At 37.2% G+C, this 22860-nt stretch overlaps 1 protein-coding gene across 1 annotated transcript in view; it reads left to right on the forward strand.

Moving 5' to 3' along the window:
• The window catches only part of LOC134530079 (plasminogen-like), a 71279-nt gene that overhangs the window by 42670 nt on the left and 5749 nt on the right, over positions 1–22860 (forward strand). The window contains exon 5 of the mRNA XM_063364660.1: positions 4733–4864. Coding sequence (XP_063220730.1) covers positions 4733–4864 — 132 coding nt within the window. The remainder of the gene's footprint in view (positions 1–4732; positions 4865–22860) is intronic.

A 22860-nucleotide genomic window follows, 5' to 3' on the forward strand; every position in this document is an offset into this window, starting at 1 on the left:
GACGGTATCCAAGATGGCAGCCTCCAGTGGAACAGAAAAAAATCAAGAGCGACGCTCGATTTAAAGATGCCCGCCGTGATCTACTTGTCCCGTTACACTGTGTCCCGTTACACTGTTGGTGTAAAGGAAATTGCAACGGTGATGTCATAATTCAAAATGGCGGAAATCACAACGCCGGAATGTTCGAGAAAACAAAATGACTTCATCCAAGATGGCGGATACAAAATGGCGGATCCAAGATGGCAGATCCAAAATGGCCGCCGGGGTCAAGGTCAAGGTCAAAGTTCAAGGTCATCCAATATGGCCACCGTGTTGTCACAATCCAAGATGGCGGCTTCGACACATACACCACAGCCAGAAGCCTGGCGCAGGAGCCCCTATTATATACTACTCACATATTTGTCCGTATTCCTGGAAATTTAGAGAACTCGATATCATTACCATCCTTAACGTTGACCTGGATGGAAGACCTACCATCAAAATTGCTGACCCCGATGGCAACGATGCTGACAGCTCCAGATATCCTGATGGCGACGATGGCGATGACGACTAAGCTAATCCTATTGGCAACGGCATCAATAGTTGCATCTATTGTTCCAGCAGAGCAGGAGAATGGATGACAACACTACCAATGACATCGATAAAAGACAGTGATACTAACGGTTTTCCATCATCCAACTGTACGTACTGTGACAACATCAAAATCTTGAAAATTCGTGATTACGTATTGCAAAATAGTAAAAACAACTCAAAACGCATTAAATATAAGTGCAATAGATGTTTTAGACCATTTATACAATACGGAATATAAAAAAGACTCATCATGAATTGTGACATATTGATTAAATATTCATACGAATCAAATTGTTTATTCTGTGGCAATACATTTGTATGCATAAAAAATGCAAGTAATCGTGAAAAAAAATCAGACATTTTAACGAAATTGAGAACTCTGTGCTGTGTGAAAAATGTGGTAATAAACTGTCATGTGGGACTGTTCCGAAAATACATACTCGTATAAAGACATGTAAAGCACTTGCTTCGTACTCTAATAAGACTATATATAGAAATCGAGAAAAGCTAGTATTTTCTTTTTTTTGTTGTAGAATTGTAAAAATTATGTAATAAATTTTAATTAGTAATTTCATTGTTTTTTCCTTGAACCTGTAATTTTTATGACAATTTTAATTAATTATCTTATTTTTCATCGAGTAAGGGTCGAACCGAGATCAGAAATCAATTGAATCAATCAGTTAATTAATAAGTGATTCTTGGATGATTTTTACAATTTTTCCCGAATTCTATCTAACAATTAAAGAATTCCAAGGTGGCATTTGAGATGGCCGACAAAATGGTGGGCGTCCTGGCAATACATAAATACTGCACTCTATAAGGTAAAAATAAAACGAATATGGCGGCAGTGCCAGCTAGCAGACGAAAACAATATGACGGATCCAAGATGGCGGCTTACAGCAGACGAAAACAAGTAAGCCACAATGACATCATACTGGCTGACATAATATGTCTTGGCATTAGTAGTGGGAGGTCAGTCTGCCGGTGGCTTCCATGGAGGAATTTCCATCTCCATTTTTAATCGAATTTCTTCGCCGGGTTCAAACGTTGTAACTTTTTATAAAGTTGATGATTAAAATTTAAGTAAGTGAATTTTTTATAAATTTTTCATTTTTACCCAATGTTATAGCATAGAAATATGGATTAGTAATATGATGGACAAATTACAAAATGGCAGAAGTAATTTATTATAAAATTTTATGAATAAAATGTTTTATAAATTTAAACAATTTTTCCGATTTTTTATAATAATAAATATGGATTTTCAAGGTGGTAGTCATAACGAAAGGACAATGTTCTAAAGACCAAGATAGTTTTCATAACAAAAATTGCAATGAGGATGTCATAATTCAAAATAATGGTCATCATGAAAAGTGTAACATTTCTGAAATCCAAGATGGTGGCCATTACGAAAATTGAAGTGATGACATCATCATTAAAAATGGCAGAAAGTCCTAGAAACCAAGTTGGCAGAAAAAAATGGCGAAACCCAAGATGGCCACTGAAGTCAAGGTCAATGTCAAAGGTCAATGTCATACAAGATTACCATCATGACATCAAAATTCAAAATGGCGACTGTAACTAAAAGAGCAATGGTGACATCATCCAAGATGGTTGCCGTGATATTAGAGGTCGGTCGGCACCAAAGGAACCAGTCCCAGCTCTGACTATCACATACTACTTAAATAATTGCCCAAATCCACTTTTGGGTGACACCCTAGGTCCTGACTGGTATAGGGCCTTTCTCAAACTACATCCAAATATAGCAACCTCGACTAGTGAATATGTCATGACAGCAAGCAGTTGTGTCAGCGAAAAAGATACAAGAAACTGATTTCAGAATATATCACACTGTCAGCCTGAAAGACTGTTCAATGCTGATGAAATATGTTTCATAATGAAACCCACCATCTCTTAAGTGTTAAGTCCAAAAGGAGTCAGAAACATTTATGAGGTTGAACAATGAAATCCCAAAGCATCTATTACAGTAATTTTTAGTTTTTCAGCTAGTGGCTTAGTGGGTCCGCCGAATGTGGTTTTTTTTTCTTACCAACGAATAGCTATTGAAGTTGTTCAATCAGGCAGAGTAAAAAAGTGATTTATGAATACACTGGAAATATATTCGTGCCATTTTTAAAGGAGAACAACATTCAGACACCTGTCATTTTGTTTATAAATGGGCATAAATGCCATATTTAATTTATATTACTGAACTTTGTACTGAACTTGGTTTTGTATTATTACATTGTGCCCTAATGCAACACAAATAATTCAACCAGCAGATGTCATAGCATTTGGCCTATTAAAGAATACTGTAGAGAAGGTGTATTTAATTACCACAGGGAACACCCTAATGAAGACCTGAAGAAGAAAAAATTCAGTCCAGGCATGTAAACAGTCCTGAAAAAACATATAAAATTAGATATATTTAGACATGGATTCCATGACTGTGGTTTGATTTTACATTTTGCTCAATATGAGGAATGAAGTGTTTCATAATGGTATTCAGAAACGTCTTCTTAATGTCCAAGATTAATAAGAGGCTCACCCATGGACCAAGAATAACAAGAGGCTCCACCTAAAGACCAAGATGCTAAACATAAAGACCAAGGTGAACAAGAGGCTTCATCTAAAGATCATGGAGAACAAGAAGCTTCAGTACCCCAGACGCGAAGCTATGTATAGTGCGGAGAGTACCCGTGAACGATTCCATTTAACCATTTCATTAATTTGGCCAGTGGTTGTAGCTTCGTGCATAGAGAGCTTAAAATTGACGATATCTTGTCGTGTGCGACGAGGTGCAGTCGATCATCCGTCTGTGACTTGTCGTTAGTATTTGAGAATATGGGGAAAGTTTTTGGCAGGGTAAAGGACATTCTTTAGGTAAATTACAAATTTCGGACAATACCAAACATTTTAAGCTTTCTATGCACAAAGCTACAACCACTGGCACAATTAATGAAATGGTTAAATGGAACCGTCCACGGGCACTCTCCACACTTGACATAGCCTCGCGTCTGGGGTGCTTGTGAAATGACGATAGTTTGTGTTCAGCGCTCACGGGTTGTGGACAATATCTGTGAATTCGGGCCACCGGCTGGAGGATTCGTCGTCACTCCTACTTTTCACCTACTCGCAGTGTGCATTTGAGAATTGCAAACCTGACTACTTGAGTAGGGGTACCAAGAAGATACTAGATTAATTTTCGCATGAGAAAGGACATAGTCTCATTCTGTATAAACCCAATTTTCATAACATTTTTTAACAATCGTAATACTCTAGGATACTTTCCCTTCACCCCTGATCTATTCTACTAGGCACTGTATTATATAGTTTTGAAGATAATTGAAATAATTCTTTTAGATTACATTTAAATTATGGGTTCCTTTAAACCGAAATACAAGGTCACACAGAAAAACGGGAACTTTTGGCAAACGAATAAAAATAGAATACATGCAACGACACAAACAATTATTGACGGCAATTTAACCATTATAACTTGCCTTTAAAAAAAAAAACAACAATCCAAATTAACAATTTCTAAAATAATGTCCTGCATATGGCATCCTTTTCTATGAAAACATTCTTCTAATCTGTTGTTCTGATTTCCAATGATCACTGCAACATCTCAGCTGAGATGCCACGAATTTCGTATTCAATTCTTTGTTACAGTTCATCCGGTGCCCTTGGCCGCGTCGTGAAGACATGGCTGCCACTACGCACCTCAGGACGTTATTATCAGAAATTGATCATTTTGATTGTTATCATTGTTCAATTACTGTAAATAAACTTTTGTGTCGTTGCATGTATTCTGTTTTTATGTGTTTTCCAAAGTTCTCGTTTTTCCGTGTCAAATTGTAGTTACAGTTAAACAATACAATTTATTCTTCTTGTAAGAATATCTTAAAAGGTGGATTAATTAACTCAAATAGTGTGTTATTAAAAAAGCAATATATTTATATTTTATTTTTAAAGTTAAGCACTCAATAGGTCTACAATTTTTACATTATTTTAAACGTAGAAAATAATTATTTCAAATAGTATACATTAATTAGGCTTCTTTGGTGACTTACTATCCACACACGTTCACTGAAACACCTGTCAATAAGTGACACCTCAGCATGGACAGAGTGAACGCTTGTGTGTTTTCTCGATGCAGGTGAGAGAGCCGTGGGACAGAAGCGCAAAGCATGTGCCTATGATGCTATCCCAGTGGTCGGAGGTGAACCAGTTCGTGCGACACAGCTGCACTGTGGTCGGCTGGGGATCCACCAATGCCGCGGGCTGCACGGTGAGCATGCTGGCTCATGCCGAAACTACTTGCTGCGAGTTGGCCGACTTATGCCAATGGGGGAACTGTTCCATGATGAATTGGGTATCTTTAAAATTTTAATTCACTCTTGTTTGCAAAAGGAACCATAGTTGCACATTAGCTGATGCTAAAAGTATGTTTACGAGCTTAAAAATAACTTGCTAGGAACAATCGTAAACCACACTTATATAAAATATGCGAAAGTTTGTGAGTGAATGTGTATGTTTGTTACTCATCGACGCCCAAACCGCTGAACGGATTTGTATGAGATTTGGCATACAGCTGGCCCATAACCTGGCTCAACACATTGGCCACATATTTCTGTAAAATTCAATTCATAAACGAGTGAAAAAGGAGTACATTTATTTTTATAACAGAAAATCATAGCTCATAGACATATAAACAGTGAGTGAGTGTCATTTCTCTATGTCCACCACACATTCATATAGTAAGGTCTGGCAACTTCCTATCCTTCTCCTTGGTGAAACCCGTCCGGTTAGTGGAGCTCGCGGTGGCTAGCTAACTAACGACGCTTGTAACAGTTCAGTTCTGAACTAGGTCAATAGATGGCGTTGCCTTGAATTAAACGCGCTATCATTTAGTGCGTCCGTCACGTTTTGCCTAGCGTTTGCGAAAGTTTGTGAGTGTGTATGTTTGTTACTTCTTCACGCTGTAATAACACATAGGCTTTTTTGTGCTGAAAAATATTGGCTGTTCCTGTGGGATGATCAACGTCACTGAAACGTCATTCAAACACGACTGTCGAGCATTTGATGTAAAGGTTTGTTCTAACCAGTTTTCACGAACTATATATTTTCATCCAGGCTAAAAAAAGGGTTCCTGTAACAAAATAAACCAGGAATTGGTTTTAAATACACACACACACACACAAACACATATATATATATGAAACTGCATGCATATTGTGGTGGTATGGAACTCTTGGAGCGTGATCCGACTAGCACTTGACAAGCTTTTTAGTTAAATTTAACTGTTAAACTGCTGGTGAAACCACGGGATACCACTAGGATATTTAAATACATAACACATGCATTCAAAAAAGTATAGGGGTAGGGTGGGGCTATTTGAATCATTTCAACTTTTGACTCAAATTGCAAAACTTCTATCTAATTATTTTTAGTTAGGCACTGAAATTACAGTGCTTCTATGTGTTCTTAACAAGAAAATACAATATAAGATTTGAAAAATGCCATATAACTTTAAACACACCACAAAACAGATTGCCACGTAAAAAATGCACTTTTCTGAAAAGGAGGGGTGAATCGGATCAGGAAGTGGGGCTAATTGGATCAGAATGTTCCCCCTAAAAACTTATATAATATTACAATATAAATGGTTACAGAAATTTAAAATGAAATTTAAATATTTACACAACTATCAAAATGGATTTAAACACTCATGATCGTACAATTATTAATTTGTTATGTGTATTTTAATCACATTTTCCACAGTTAAATTGTTTTTGTCCACTAGCTCCTACGCAGTGTTCATGATACCAAATGTTGCACTCTTGACATTGTACCCACTCTCCCTTCTTCTGAGTGTTGGTGTCATAATACCGGACTCCACAGAAACCACATGGTGTGTTTTCTTCGTCTTCTGAAAATGGGACATCACTTGAGTCACTGGAATCATTACAGATTTTCCTCACATATTTTTTTTTAACCTTTTCTTGCCATGTCGCTGGTGCTTCTGATGTTCGTGATTTTCTTTTATTTATTTTTTCTTCCAACAACAGTTTTCTCTTCGCTCCTTCCTTCCTTTCCTTCATATTTTCGGGTGATGTTAGATGATGTGAAGTATTCTTTTTGTTGTTAATTTTTCTCTTCTTTGGCGCCATTTTAACTGGAGATGGCAAAACTTCTGAAAATTTGATTTTAGAGCAAGTCAATTGGTGAGATTGTATGTTTGAACTGGAAGGAATGGGTGTTTCATTGGAAGGGCCTGCTGTTGTGTTTAATGGTCCTGGATTGGAGGATGAAGGAGCTTCATTTTGTTCAGGGCCAAAAGTTTCTGAAGGTAGGAACTTGTGGTCGAGTATTCGGTTAGGATTGTAAGGATACAGTCCAGTGCACTCAAATCTTTTAACTGCACAGCCTACAGTGGCAACCTTCCTCCAGGCATTATTAAAAATACAACGAAAAACAAATTTTGTAATCGATGCTGTGGGATTGGTATGAATGAAGGAAGTAGCTTCTTGGTGATAAAATATCTTCAATCGCTTGAAGAAAGTTCTGTCGAGTGGTTGTAGTATATGAGTGGTGTGAGGTGGTAGGCAAAGAAGCTCAATTTGATGTTCTGTGCAAAACTTTAGACACCCGATTGAATGGTGGGAGATGTGGCCATCTATAATAAGCAAACATTTTCCTTTGACACGAATGTTTTCAAAATGTTCAAGCCAGGCGATGAACAGATCTTCATTGATGTACCCTGATTCAGACATAGTAACCTGGGTACTTGGTGGAAAGCCTTGTTTGTATTCTTCACGCATCCTTTGTCCTTTATAGATTACAAGCGGAGGAATGAAAGCCTTGCTGGCACTACAGCATGCAACCACAGTAACATTCTCGCCTCTTTCCAAACTTGTCAGTGAAGTTACTTCTCTTTGTCCCTTTTCACTGATTATTTTAGCTGGTTTGTTGCTCATAGGGAAACCACTTTCATTAATATTATAAATGGATTGAGGCTGGGCCTGAAACCCATTACTGGTTTGAACTTATTTCAACAATTCATAAAAAATTGACAACTGCCTGCTTATTCATTCCCATTGCTCGTGCTTTTGATAGACCTTCAGGTTTTCTTAGGGCAATGCTATCTTTGTGGCGACTCATGAATCCCATTACCCAGTCTTTACCGGCCATTTTCACTTCGTCACTCCAAGGAACAGTAATGTTATTAATTTTTGAAAATTGGAAAACTGCTTTGCGCACATATATTGGGGTGAGGCCAAAACCACGATTACTCAAAGATTTCAATCTCTCTACAAGATCCCTTTCTTGTGCATCTGAAAGAATTGTTGGATGTCCAATAGCCTTGGGTCTGATGTGGGTACTTTCTTCGCCCCTGGCAGCTTTGTCCTTACCCTGTGAAACTCGTCGCTGAAGTGTGGTGAATGGAACATTGAAATGATCAGATGCTGCACGTAAACTCAGATGTCCTTGTAGTGTGCTTGCTACGGCCTGATTCATATCTTCTTCTTTCCACTTCAAATACACATCCTTCGATTTATATTTTCTCACCATCTGAAAAAAATTGGAAAACAAACCATTTTTTCCAGCTTTTGGTAATTTTATGTTACAGGTCAGCATACAGTCTTAGAAAAGCAGGTCTGGACACTATTAGCATTTAGGGTTATTACCAGAAACTAAATCACTTAGTAAGGAGGCAAATTCTACAGCGTTTGTAGGTAGGGTCAATGCGAGTATCCATACCTCTTCTAGTAAAGCCATGCTTGCAAGTTAAAACTGGAAGAACAAATTTGCATTTTTTTAAAAAGTTTTTAATTAATCACTTTAATCTTTGATAAAAGTTCTGAATATTGTTTTTCAAGTGCTATTAACGAGTCCAAAAGTATCGCACATTAAATTATAGCATGGTAAAAGCAAACAAAACTAATTTAATGACTTACACGCACGTATAAACTTAACCCATTTAAAAATTAAAAACCTTTTCCCCCACCTTCATTTTTTACAAATAGCTCTGAATTTCGTTGGAATTATTTTAACCTAAATATGTGTATTCAGATATTAAAAACATAAAAAAATTTATTCACGTAATCCTAGGTCAAAACAGCATCATTAAAAACACACAAAACACTGATAGACACACTTCACTCAGCGCAGTTCGCGATGTAGGTAATGTTTTCGAAGAAATGTATAAAATTTGTAGAGCCACAGTGGCTATCTGTAAACTGCTTAAACTAATTCTTCCACGAAAAATAACAAACTGCAGCGCAAACTCGATAAAGATGTCGTGCCATTTCCGAACAACGCTGATCCAAATAGCCCCTATAAAAATGATTCAAATAGCCCCTTGTGATTACTCTTCGAAAAGGTCTAGTAGTTCCTCCAAAAATCAACAGATCGCGCAAGTTGTATCATAAGCATGCGTAGAAAGAATGGCGCTGTAACCACTGAAGAGAGAAACTTTGAGGAAATACTTATTTTTACGACAAACCTTATATTCAGTATAGAGAAAATTACATGAGTATAAAACAAGGGAAAGTACCACTTACCTGTACAGATTCAAATGCAGTTTAGAAGGCTTCTAAATAGCGCAATAAAAATAATTCCTCAGAACATATTTCAACATATTCCTTCTAAAACGCAAGCTCGAATGTGACGTTGCTGGTGCATCAGGATCTAGGCCCAGCAGGCCATAAGCTTATTTTGATCCGAATAGCCCCTTGATTTAAATAACCCCACCCTACCCTACATGAATGACTACAGAAACTGAAAGTTTCAGCTTTCAAGGCAATTTTACCGGTAACTTCATTCAGTGTTTGGATTTAATTTCGTTTAAATATGTTTGTTTCATTAAACACAGCCTTTTCAAATAACTATACCCGTGAAATGAGCTTGATACTGTAAATTTATGTAATAACTTGGCACAATTTGTAAATACTTAAGACGGTTTATCACTCTTAGAGGTTTTTATTGCTAATTTCATAGCTAAACGACAACAAAAAAAAATAGAAAATACGATTACACATTTAGAATTGTAATGATTGACCAGCAGAGGAAACATAGAAAAGAAACTTCTAGAGAGTAGACATGATGTAGATAGTTATTCAGGATAAAAAAATTGATTGTCTGACTTCTTATGAATAGGAGAGAACATGATCAATAATTATATAAGTGGTGCAAAAAGGTTAAAAATACCAAAGCTTTTATTGTTAGGCATATGTAAGTCTAAAAATAAAAGAGTATAAAAATGAAAAAAAAATGCAGTAACATATTACAAAGTGTGAAAATAAACTTATTAGCTTTTTTATAGAACTCTAAGTCAAGTTCAATTGCAAAATATAAGAAATAAAAACTTTACTGGACTCAATCTTGCAGAAAACTGACTAATAGTTTTTTCTTTTTTTGAACATCGTTTTTTCATAGCAGGTATTGAATTCTTTTTTTTAGAAAACAATAGCTTGACTAACTATTGTCTTATTTAAAAAAATGTTTTCTATTTTATTACTGTTATAAAACTCTCTCTTTTGCTAATTGTTTGTGATTTATTTATGTAAATACAAAATCGACATTTTACTAAATTACTTACCCTAAGGTACCTATATATAAAAATTCACTTTTAAATTAAACCTTATATAAATGCATCCTAAACAGCCGCGGCTTCGCTCACGCAATTACGGGTGTTGCTGATATTTTAAAATTGTAAGAAAATTATGTAAACAATTCAATATATATTTTATAAATCAATAAATTATTATATATAAGTAGTAGTAGTATAATAGCCGGAGCTGGCCCAGGCTTCAGGCTGTGGTGCCGGTGCCGGTGTCCGCCATCTTGGATTGTGACGTCACGACGGCAAAAATTCCTCAAAATTCCTCAAAAATGACTCAAAATGACTCAAAATTTCCCGTTTTAAGGAAAAATTTCCCCGTTTTCGAGGGAAAAATTCCCGTTTCGAGGGAAAATTAGGATTTCGAAATACCACAAATGTCTTTTGCCTTAGAAAGAACACAAATTCCTAAAATAGGCTTAAGCATCCTTAACTCAAGCCTCAGTTAAGCCATTTCTAGGAATAAGGATATCATGGCAGCCATCTTGGATTCTGACGCCACGGCGGCCATCTTGGACGAGCGTAACGTGACAATGTGCGTAATGTGACACTTTTTCGTGCGTGCAGCCGGCGTAACGGGACACAGCGTAACGTGACATAACGTAACGGGACAAGTAGATCACGGCGGCCATTTTGGATCCGCCATCTTGGATCCGCCATTTTGGATGACGTAATTGTGTGTTCTCGAAAATTCCTGCGATGTGTTTTCCGCCATTTTGAATCATGACGTCACCGTTGCAATTATCGTTATGGTCGCCATCTTTAACTTTTTTATTTATTATCTGATTTTAATGCTAGAGATTCGGGAAAAAATTTAAAATTCATAAAAAAATTAAATAATTAAATAATAAAAAATCCTTTAAAACCATCGTTGCACTTTTCGTGACGGCTGCCATCTTGTCTTCATCCGCTGGAGATCACCATCTTGTTTACGTCCGCTAGAGTGCGCCGATGGCATGTTAGTTTAATTATCTGGTCACCACACCTATGACCTTGAACTTTGACCTTGACCTTGAACTTTGACCTTGACCTTGAACTTTGACCTAGGCCTTGAACCTTGACCTTGAAATTTGACCTTGACCTTGAACTTTGACCTTGACCTTGAAATTTGACCTTGACCTTGAAATTTGACCTTGACCTTGAACTTTGACCTTGACCTTGAAATTTGACTTTGTCCCTGAAATTTGACTTTGTCCTTGTCGACCATCATGGATCCGACATTTTATGTTCAGTACATGCTACCAGAGGATACCACCTGCCTGAGTACGCCATCTTGTGTGTCTACTTGTATTATAGAGTACAGTTCCATCTGGATTATTTTATTCTAACCCGCTACAGTGCAGTAATCATTTATTACGGAGGTGCCCCCCGCCATCTTGAAATTTGACCACCATCTTGAAATCATGTAATAATGTAGCTAGAAAAGCGGGAAAAAATCCAAAATTCTTCAAAAAAATCACTCATTAACTTACATATCGATTCGATCCGCTCCAGTCCTTGGTTCGATCCCTGAATGATGCAAAACATTTAATTTTATGAAAAAATAATAACTTCAATAAGCCACGTTCAACATTCTTAAAGAGACTTTAAAACCTCTACTACCATCATCCTATAAGCCATCAAGACCACCATATTGAAAATTCGTAATAATTAAACTAAAAATTCAGGAAAAAGTTAAAAATTCATTAAATAAATTTGCAAACAATATACTGATTAATTAGGTCGTCTAAAGTCCTTGAAACGATCCTGGACGAAGCTAAAATAAATTTAATTTAAATACCAGAAAAGCGTAAGGTTCGAGAAATAAAACACCACAAAGTCGTTTACAAACATAATATTTATTACACAATTTCTATCCTGCTACAGAATCACTTGCGAAAGCCAGCAAACTTATAAAAATTATCTTTGCATAGACGTGCAACGACTACTTCTTAGCTCCAAATGGCTCCAAATGCTCCAAACGGCCTCCAAATGGCTCCAAAAGCTCCAACAGCCTCCAAATGCTTAACACAGTTCCAAATGGCTCCAAATTCTCCAAACGGCCTCCAAATGCTTGACAGCACCAAATGTTTCCAGCAGCTCCAAATGCTCCAAATGCTTGACAGCTCCAAATGCTTCAAAAGGCTCCAAATGCTCCAAATGCTCCAAACGGCCTCCAAATGGCTCCAACAGCTCCAACAGCTCCAACAGCCTCCAAATGCTTGACAGCTCCAAATGTTTCCAGCAGCTCCAAATGCTCCAAATGGCTCCAACAGCCTCCAATGCTTAACACAGCTCTAAATGGCTCCAAATGCTCCAAACGGCCTCCAAATGCTTGACAGCTCCAAATGTCTCCAGCAGCTCCAAATGCTCCAACAGCTCCAAAAAAAAGGCTCCAAATACTCCAACAGCCTCCAAATGCTTAACACAGCTCCAAATGGCTCCAAATGCTTGACAGCTCCAAATGCATAACACAGCTCCAAATGGCTCCAAATGCTCCAAACGGCCTCTAAATGCTTGACAGCTCCAAATGTCTCCAGCAGCTCCAAATGCTCCAACAGCTCCAAAAAAAGGCTCCAAATGCTCCAACAGCCTCCAAATGGCTCCAACAGCTCCAACAGCCTCCAAATGCTTGACAGCTCCAAATGTTTCCAGCAGCTCCAAATGCTCCAAATGGCTCCAACAGCCTCCAAATGCTTAACACAGCTCTAAATGGCTCCAAATGATCCAAACGGCCTCCAAATGCTTGACAGCTCCAAATGTCTCCAGCAGCTCCAAATGCTCCAACAGCTCCAAAAAAAAAGGCTCCAAATGCTCCAACAGCCTCCAAATGCTTAACACAGCTCCAAATGGCTCCAAATGCTTGACAGCTCCAAATGTCTCCAGCAGCTCCAAATGCTCCAACAGCTCCAAAAAAAAGGCTCCAAATGCTCCAACAGCCTCCAAATGCTTAACACAGCTCCAAATGGCTCCAAATGCTTGGCAGCTCCAAATGCTTCAAAAGGCTCCAAATGCTCCAAATGGCTCCAACAGCTCCAAAAGACTCCAAATGCTTCAAAAGGCTCCAATTGCTCCAAGAGCTCCATCTTCAATTGGTTCCAACTGATTCCTATTACTTTTATCGAACTTGGCATGATTACTAACATGTCTTTATCAGTATACATTTTGACTGGCAGTGGGAACGTTTTTTACACCTTTAAGTTATAAGTTTTATTTAGAAATCAGATTTCGATAAATGATAGCTTCCATCTGGAAAGAAAATATATTAATTTATCTTCAAGTTTATTCACATACATTTAATTTAATCCATTATTGTATGTAGCCAGCTTCCCTCAGTTCTTTGAGTATGAAGGATATTTCTTTAATGTTCGAATAGTTTCCTGCACAAAGCGATCCATGTAGTAGTCGTAGCCTGTTAACCAATATGTTAGGATCTTCCCATGAGGTATAATCAATCTCTTCTGCTGCCTTCATCATCCTTGCATGTTTATAATAAATATTATCTCTGGTGTCTATCGTTTTAACACCAACCACAATGTCACTTTCGTCATCTTGCCAGTGATTATCACAAGCTTGATCAGAATAATTTATTTTATTACGTCGTTTCCATCGTTTTGGTCTCAAACCACCATCACAGTCTTCGCTCTTGCATGCTTTTGGTGCTTCAGTACAGTACTCAATCATGTCAGCCTCAGATGTGTCACCACAATCTTCAATCATGCCAGCTTCTGATGTGTCACCACAGTCTTCAATCATGTCAGCACCACAAACTTGATCAGGATAATTTATTTTATTACGTCGTTTCCATCGTTTTGGTCTCAGGACACCTCCACATTCTTCGATCTTGGCAGCTTTAGGTGTTTCATCATAGTCTATGTCTTTGTCAACAGCCTCAGAGTCACTGTAACAATCACTGTAGAAGGAATCGTCTTCACCCAATTTACCGTAATAATTCGATGTTGATGATGTCGAAGTGTCTTCATCGTCTTCATGCTTCCTTTTTAGGAGTCCATCATTTTTACAAAGTAGGAAAGATCTACTTGAATTCGGCTGGAATATATTCTCACTTTTCACGTTAAGGATTCTTCCATTGTCTTCATTCTTCCGTAAATCATCAACCTCCTTCAATTTAAGTTCTTTGTCGAGATCGGAAGAGCCAAGAAGATTATTGTGATAATGCAGATCACTCTTCCTTAGGCTAGTAGATTCATCGTTGTCCTCTTGCTTGTACGCAGGCTTGGCGCTACAAGTTCTGCCATGTCTTTTTAGGCTCTCTCTCCACGTAAACGACTTGCTACATCGAACACAACTTATCATATTGCGCAGAGGATTTTTAACACAGTCATTCTTCTCGTGTTGTCTTTTATTCTTTCTCAAGATAAACTATTTACTGCAAAACTTACACCTATGTTCTTTCGATACAGCGTCAGATCCCAAATCGGAATTCATATTAGTTACTGAGACTAATGCCAGATACCAATTGAGTGTTTTAAATTAAATCCAATACTTAAATAGAAATTTTTTCATATTTCATCAGCGAGAATTAATATATCTCATGCAAAAGTACTTTATGCATGTAGTTCTGCTTTTCAACAACAGATGTCGCCACATGTTGCTTGCAGGTAAATAATATTTAGTTATTTTATGCGGGATGCGGGATGCTCACTAACGATCGCAAAAGAAGGATGGCTTCGTTAGACTCCAAGGAAAAGGAAGTTCGTCTTGCATGTTGGTGCTCCACAGATGTCTCATGGCGTAATATTAATTTGACTGAGTAATGATATTTGTTAATTCCACCTGATAAAAATATTGCAAGTTTTGATTTAGTAGCAGAAATTATCGAATTAAATGTAACTCCAAATAAAATGACATGTCTCATTAGAACAAAAAAAATCCATGCAGAGAGCGGTTTCTCAGAATAGTCAGGAGCACTCGGTGAAAACCATCAGATGTATAGTCAGGAATAATCAGAAAAACTTGGAGAAAGCCATCAATATAATAACAGGAATGATTACAAGAACACGGAGAAAACTACCATAATATTGTCAAGAATAATCAGGAGCACACTGAGAAAACCACCATAATATTAACAATAATAATCGGAAGCACACGGAGAAAACCATCATAATATTGACCAGATTAATCGGAAGCACACGGAGAAAACCGCCACAAGTTTTCTTTGATATCATAAAATTTCAGAAAAAAATAAATAATAAAAATAAATAAATAAAAAATTTAAAAAAATGAAATAAAAAAATACATAAATAGATTCTGCTAGCTTGTGAACTTCTCATTGTTGAGCAAAGATATAGTTCTAGGACAAGCCAGAATTTTATGTATTTTTTATTTCATTTTTTTAAATTTTTTATTTATTTATTTTTATTATTTATTTTTTTCTGAAATTTTATGATATCAAAGAAAACTTGTGGCGGTTTTCTCCGTGTGCTTCCGATTAATCTGGTCAATATTATGATGGTTTTCTCCGTGTGCTTCCGATTATTATTGTTAATACTATGGTGGTTTTCTCAGTGTGCTCCTGATTATTCTTGACAATATTATGGTAGTTTTCTCCGTGTTCTTGTAATCATTCCTGTTATTATATTGATGGCTTTCTCCAAGTTTTTCTGATTATTCCTGACTATACATCTGATGGTTTTCACCGAGTGCTCCTGACTATTCTGAGAAACCGCTCTCTGCATGGATTTTTTTTGTTCTAATGAGACATGTCATTTTATTTGGAGTTACATTTAATTCGATAATTTCTGCTACTAAATCAAAACTTGCAATATTTTTATCAGGTGGAATTAACAAATATCATTACTCAGTCAAATTAATATTACGCCATGAGACATCTGTGGAGCACCAACATGCAAGACGAACTTCCTTTTCCTTGGAGTCTAACGAAGCCATCCTTCTTTTGCGATCGTTAGTGAGCATCCCGCATCCCGCATAAAATAACTAAATATTATTTACCTGCAAGCAACATGTGGCGACATCTGTTGTTGAAAAGCAGAACTACATGCATAAAGTACTTCTGCATGAGATATATTAATTCTCGCTGATGAAATATGAAAAAATTTCTATTTAAGTATTGGATTTAATTTAAAACACTCAATTGGTATCTGGCATTAGTCTCAGTAACTAATATGAATTCCGATTTGGGATCTGACGCTGTATCGAAAGAACATAGGTGTAAGTTTTGCAGTAAAGAGTTTATCTTGAGAAAGAATAAAAGACAACACGAGAAGAATGACTGTGTTAAAAATCCTCTGCGCAATATGATAAGTTGTGTTCGATGTAGCAAGTCGTTTACGCGGAGAGAGAGCCTAAAAAGACATGGCAGAACTTGTAGCGCCAAGCCTGCGTACAAGCAAGAGGACAACGATGAATCTACTAGCCTAAGGAAGAGTGATCTGCATTATCACAATAATCTTCTTGGCTCTTCCGATCTCGACAAAGAACTTAAATTGAAGGAGGTTGATGATTTACGGAAGAATGAAGACAATGGAAGAATCCTTAACGTGAAAAGTGAGAATATATTCCAGCCGAATTCAAGTAGATCTTTCCTACTTTGTAAAAATGATGGACTCCTAAAAAGGAAGCATGAAGACGATGAAGACACTTCGACATCATCAACATCGAATTATTACGGTAAATTGGGTGAAGACGATTCCTTCTACAGTGATTGTTACAGTGACTCTGAGGCTGTTGACAAAGACATAGACTATGATGAAACACCTAAAGCTGCCAAGATCGAAGAATGTGGAGGTGTCCTGAGACCAAAACGATGGAAACGACGTAATAAAATAAATTATCCTGATCAAGTTTGTGGTGCTGACATGATTGAAGACTGTGGTGACACATCAGAAGCTGGCATGATTGAAGATTGTGGTGACACATCTGAGGCTGACATGATTGAGTACTGTACTGAAGCACCAAAAGCATGCAAGAGCGAAGACTGTGATGGTGGTTTGAGACCAAAACGATGGAAACGACGTAATAAAATAAATTATTCTGATCAAGCTTGTGATAATCACTGGCAAGATGACGAAAGTGACATTGTGGTTGGTGTTAAAACGATAGACACCAGAGATAATATTTATTATAAACATGCAAGGATGATGAAGGCAGCAGAAGAGATTGATTATACCTCATGGGAAGATCCTAACATATTGGTTAACAGGCTACGACTACTACATGGATCGCTTTGTGCAGGAAACTATTCGAACATTAAAGAAATATCCTTCATACTCAAAGAACTGAGGGAAGCTGGCTACATACAATAATGGATTAAATTAAATGTATGTGAATAAACTTGAAGATAAATTAATATATTTTCTTTCCAGATGGAAGCTATCATTTATCGAAATCTGATTTCTAAATAAAACTTATAACTTAAAGGTGTAAAAAACGTTCCCACTGCCAGTCAAAATGTATACTGATAAAGACATGTTAGTAATCATGCCAAGTTCGATAAAAGTAATAGGAATCAGTTGGAACCAATTGAAGATGGAGCTCTTGGAGCAATTGGAGCCTTTTGAAGCATTTGGAGTCTTTTGGAGCTGTTGGAGCCATTTGGAGCATTTGGAGCCTTTTGAAGCATTTGGAGCTGCCAAGCATTTGGAGCCATTTGGAGCTGTGTTAAGCATTTGGAGGCTGTTGGAGCATTTGGAGCCTTTTTTTTGGAGCTGTTGGAGCATTTGGAGCTGCTGGAGACATTTGGAGCTGTCAAGCATTTAGAGGCTGTTTGGAGCATTTGGAGCCATTTGGAGCTGTGTTATGCATTTGGAGCTGTCAAGCATTTGGAGCCATTTGGAGCTGTGTTAAGCATTTGGAGGCTGTTGGAGCATTTGGAGCCTTTTTTTTGGAGCTGTTGGAGCATTTGGAGCTGCTGGAGACATTTGTAGCTGTCAAGAATTTGGAGGCCGTTTGGATCATTTGGAGCCATTTAGAGCTGTGTTAAGCATTTGGAGGCTGTTGGAGCCATTTAGAGCTGTGTTAAGCATTTGGAGGCTGTTGGAGCCATTTGGAGGCTGTTGGAGCATTTGGAGCCTTTTTTTGGAGCTGTTGGAGCATTTGGAGCTGCTGGAGACATTTGGAGCTGTCAAGCATTTAGAGGCCGTTTGGAGCATTTGGAGCCATTTGGAGCTGTGTTATGCATTTGGAGCTGTCAAGCATTTGGAGCCATTTGGAGCTGTGTTAAGCATTTGGAGGCTGTTGGAGCATTTGGAGCCTTTTTTTTGGAGCTGTTGGAGCATTTGGAGCTGCTGGAGACATTTGGGGCTGTCAAGCATTTGGAGGCCGTTTGGAGCATTTGGAGCCATTTAGAGCTGTGTTAAGCATTGGAGGCTGTTGGAGCCATTTGGAGCATTTGGAGCTGCTGGAAACATTTGGAGCTGTCAAGCATTTGGAGGCTGTTGGAGCTGTTGGAGCTGTTGGAGCCATTTGGAGGCCGTTTGGAGCATTTGGAGCATTTGGAGCCTTTTGAAGCATTTGGAGCTGTCAAGCATTTGGAGCATTTGGAGCTGCTGGAAACATTTGGTGCTGTCAAGCATTTGGAGGCCGTTTGGAGAATTTGGAGCCATTTGGAACTGTGTTAAGCATTTGGAGGCTGTTGGAGCTTTTGGAGCCATTTGGAGGCCGTTTGGAGCATTTGGAGCCATTTGGAGCTAAGAAGTAGTCGTTGCACGTCTATGCAAAGCTAAATGTTTATAAGTTTGCTGGCTTTCGCAAGTGATTCTGTAGTAGGATAGAAATTGTGTAATAAATATTATGTTTGTAAACGACTTTGTGGTGTTTTATTTCTCGAACCTTACGCTTTTCTGGTATTTAAATTAAATTTATTTTAGCTTCGTCCAGGATCGTTCCAAGGACTTTAGACGACCTAATTAATCAGTATATTGTTTGCAAATTTATTTAATGAATTTTTAACTTTTTCCTGAATTTTTAGTTTAATTATTACGAATTTTCAATATGGTGGTCTTGATGGCTTATAGGATGATGGTAGTAGAGGTTTTAAAGTCTCTTTAAGAATGTTGAACGTGGCTTATTGAAGTTATTATTTTTTCATAAAATTAAATGTTTTGCATCATTCAGGGATCGAACCAAGGACTGGAGCGGATCGAATCGATATGTAAGTTAATGAGTGATTTGTTTGAAGAATTTTGGATTTTTTCCCGCTTTTCTAGCTACATTATTACATGATTTCAAGATGGTGGTCAAATTTCAAGATGGCGGGGGGCACCTCCGTAATAAATGATTACTGCACTGTAGCGGGTTAGAATAAAATAATCCAGATGGAACTGTACTCTATAATACAAGTACACACACAAGATGGCGTACTCCGGCAGGTGGTATCCTCTGGTAGCATGTACTGAACATAAAATGTCGGATCCATGATGGTCGACAAGGACAAAGTCAAATTTCAGGGACAAAGTCAAATTTCAAGGTCAAGGTCAAAGTTCAAGGTCAAGGTCAAATTTCAAGGTCAAGGTCAAATTTCAAGGTCAAGGTCAAAGTTCAAGGTCAAGGTCAAATTTCAAGGTCAAGGTTCAAGGCCTAGGTCAAAGTTCAAGGTCAAGGTCAAAGTTCAAGGTCATAGGTGTGGTGACCAGATAATTAAACTAACATGCCATCGGCGCACTCTAGCGGACGAAAACAAGATGGTGATCTCCAGCGGATGAAGACAAGATGGCAGCCGTCACGAAAAGTGCAACGGTGGTTTTAAAGGATTTTTTATTATTTAATTATTTAATTTTTTTATGAATTTTAAATTTTTTCCCGAATCTCTAGCATTAAAATCAGATAATAAATAAAAAAGTTAAAGATGGCGACCATAACGATAATTGCAACAGTGACGTCATGATTCAAAATGGCGGAAAACACATCGCCGGAATTTTCGAGAACACACAATTACGTCATCCAAAATGGCGGATCCAAGATGGCGGATCCAAATTGGCCGCCGTGATCTACTTGTCCCGTTACGTTATGTCACGTTACGCTGTGTCCCGTTACGCCGGCTGCACGCACGAAAAAGTGTCACATTACGCACATTGTCACGTTACGCTCGTCCAAGATGGCCGCCGTGGCGTCAGAATCCAAGATGGCTGCCATGATATCCTTATTCCTAGAAATGGCTTAACTGAGGCTTGAGTTAAGGATGCTTAAGCCTATTTTAGGAATTTGTGTTCTTTCTAAGGCAAAAGACATTTGTGGTATTTCGAAATCCTAATTTTCCCTCGAAACGGGAATTTTTCCCTCGAAAACGGGGAAATTTTTCCTCAAAACGGGAAATTTTGAGTCATTTTGAGTCATTTTTGAGGAATTTTGAGGAATTTTTGCCGTCGTGACGTCACAATCCAAGATGGCGGACACCGGCACCGGCACCACAGCCTGAAGCCTGGGCCAGCTCCGGCTATTATATACTACTATAAGTATAGTTAAAATTTTATTCATAGCAAAAAATTATTATTTTTTGACATAAATAATATCTTATTCCTGTTTATTTGTGGTTACGGTTAAGTGTTCGATTTTATAACTCCAGTTTTAATGTAAAAGAGAATATATTTTACCTTGATGAAATAACACCTACCTATTTTCATGAAATAGCCAATTCAAACAATTATTGTGAGACACACGCCTATTTCATCTTAATTAAGATTATGCCAATTTTAACACTTAAACTTTCATTTACTTTTGATATTACAATACCAAGAATAATTCTATATATTATTTCAGGTATGAAATTTATCATCCCATGTATTAAATGAATAGTAAAAAAGTAGTTATGATTAGTATTAATTACACACAACTCCTAAAATTTTTACCCCTTGTAAACATTAGGGTATGTTTACATGTTTACTTAATTATTGTTTCAGTGCCATATGTGTATTTTATCTGTAAATATGTTGAACTACATAACTTTTCCATGTGTTTAAGTATTGAGATTGCACATGTGGGACAATCCAAAGTTAAATACATATCAGATAATATATTATTTATTTTGGGATTTATTTCGTCTTTGTATATCCTACTTAAAGATTCTGTTTTCCGTATCCTGCTATGGTTTGCACCAGTGCACATTATAACACAGTCTTCCAGTCGGCCAGGTGGGAAGACGAGGTTCTTCCATCGTTCTTCGTAGCATAGTTTCTCGTTGTTCGGCGGAAGAAAGAGGATAGTTTTAGGCGAGAAAGGGAGAATGGAAAGTTCTGAGCTTGGTTTTCTGCTCGTTCAAGACGTCTCCCGTGTGAGGGCCGGCCCTGCTGATACAGGGACTCCGCACTGGGGACATGAATTTGCGTGGAAACCGTGAGTTCATGTAGCTATGCTGGAAGTATAACTTGAGGAAGTATGTTTTCTTCCCACAGCCCTAGGTAGTCACAGTCGCTTCCATAGCACATCCACGTGGGTCCATGTCCGCATTCGTGTGTTTCAAGACTCCAGTCCAAGCAGAGCAGTTTTTACATATGTCGTCATGGGTGAGACAAACCCTTTATAGCAATTTGCAGCCTAACCTGATGGAGGAGAACATCGTTACAGTCATCGAAAATTCTACAGAGTTGTAGTTGTATATTTTTTCTACACAGCGAGTTGTCTTTCTGTAATACCAGAGCTTCGTCTACCCTATCCCTGAGTTACCCCGAGTACAATTTATCCCCGTAAACTGCGTGTACATTTGAGGCTGATTTATACGTATGTATTATCAGGATGAACGCAAATTTTATATTAACTTCTCAATGGGTCGACTTGCGTGTAAATAATCAATGTTCAAGGAGTAATTAAGTAAGTAATAATATATATTATTGTAATGCGTGTGTTGATTAACTTAACTCTAGCTGAAGTTTGAATACATAAACAGCTCACGTAATTATATCGAAGTATTGAAATACAGAACACAAGTTTTAAAACATATCGTGTTTTATTTCAGTTAATTATTATTGTATATACTATCTCAAATCCATAACTGCACTTATATATGTATATGAGAAAAGCGTTCATTATAAGTAGCATATGTTAAAAGCTTTGAGATCGGGCAAATATAGTTACACACGTAATACCAAGATAACCTAAGTAAAACATAATATTTTGATTTTAAGGGTTTTAATATATTTTTATTTTTCCATATTTTCACGAGTGAGTGTGACATAATAACTGTGTAACACTTACACCCTTCTTTTTTCCTGCTGGGATGCTTTCTTATACTTTCAGAATTATATATTTAAAAAAATATATATATTTTGATATCTAATTTCATTCCATTTTTAAAAGCAGATGGGAAAACCAAAATATTTATAAGAATAAACATTTCATTAAATTTAAGTTTAATTTTCCTCTATTGATTATATGGATCTATATATATAATAAATATTTTTTCTCTTTAAAATATATATTCCTATTCCAACGCTAGTGGTTTTATTTCGGAAAGCATTGAATAAGAGGGGGTAGTTTAAGGTATTTTGTTAATAACTATCAGTATCTTATATTATGTTTGATTGTATCTGTAGAAAATATGTTCATGTAAAACCATTTTTACAAAAATTTTTTACCCCTTTCGAAGTATAATTACGGCAAATAGTAAAACAGAGTTTGTATATTTTGTATGATAAAAACATTTTGAATATATTACATGCTAATAGTTTTATTCAAATGCGAACGGAAATATAAAAATGGTAGAAAAGGTA

This window comes from Bacillus rossius, chromosome 1 (genome assembly GCF_032445375.1).
Source record: "Bacillus rossius redtenbacheri isolate Brsri chromosome 1, Brsri_v3, whole genome shotgun sequence".
Classification (NCBI taxonomy): Eukaryota; Metazoa; Arthropoda; class Insecta; order Phasmatodea; family Bacillidae; genus Bacillus; species Bacillus rossius.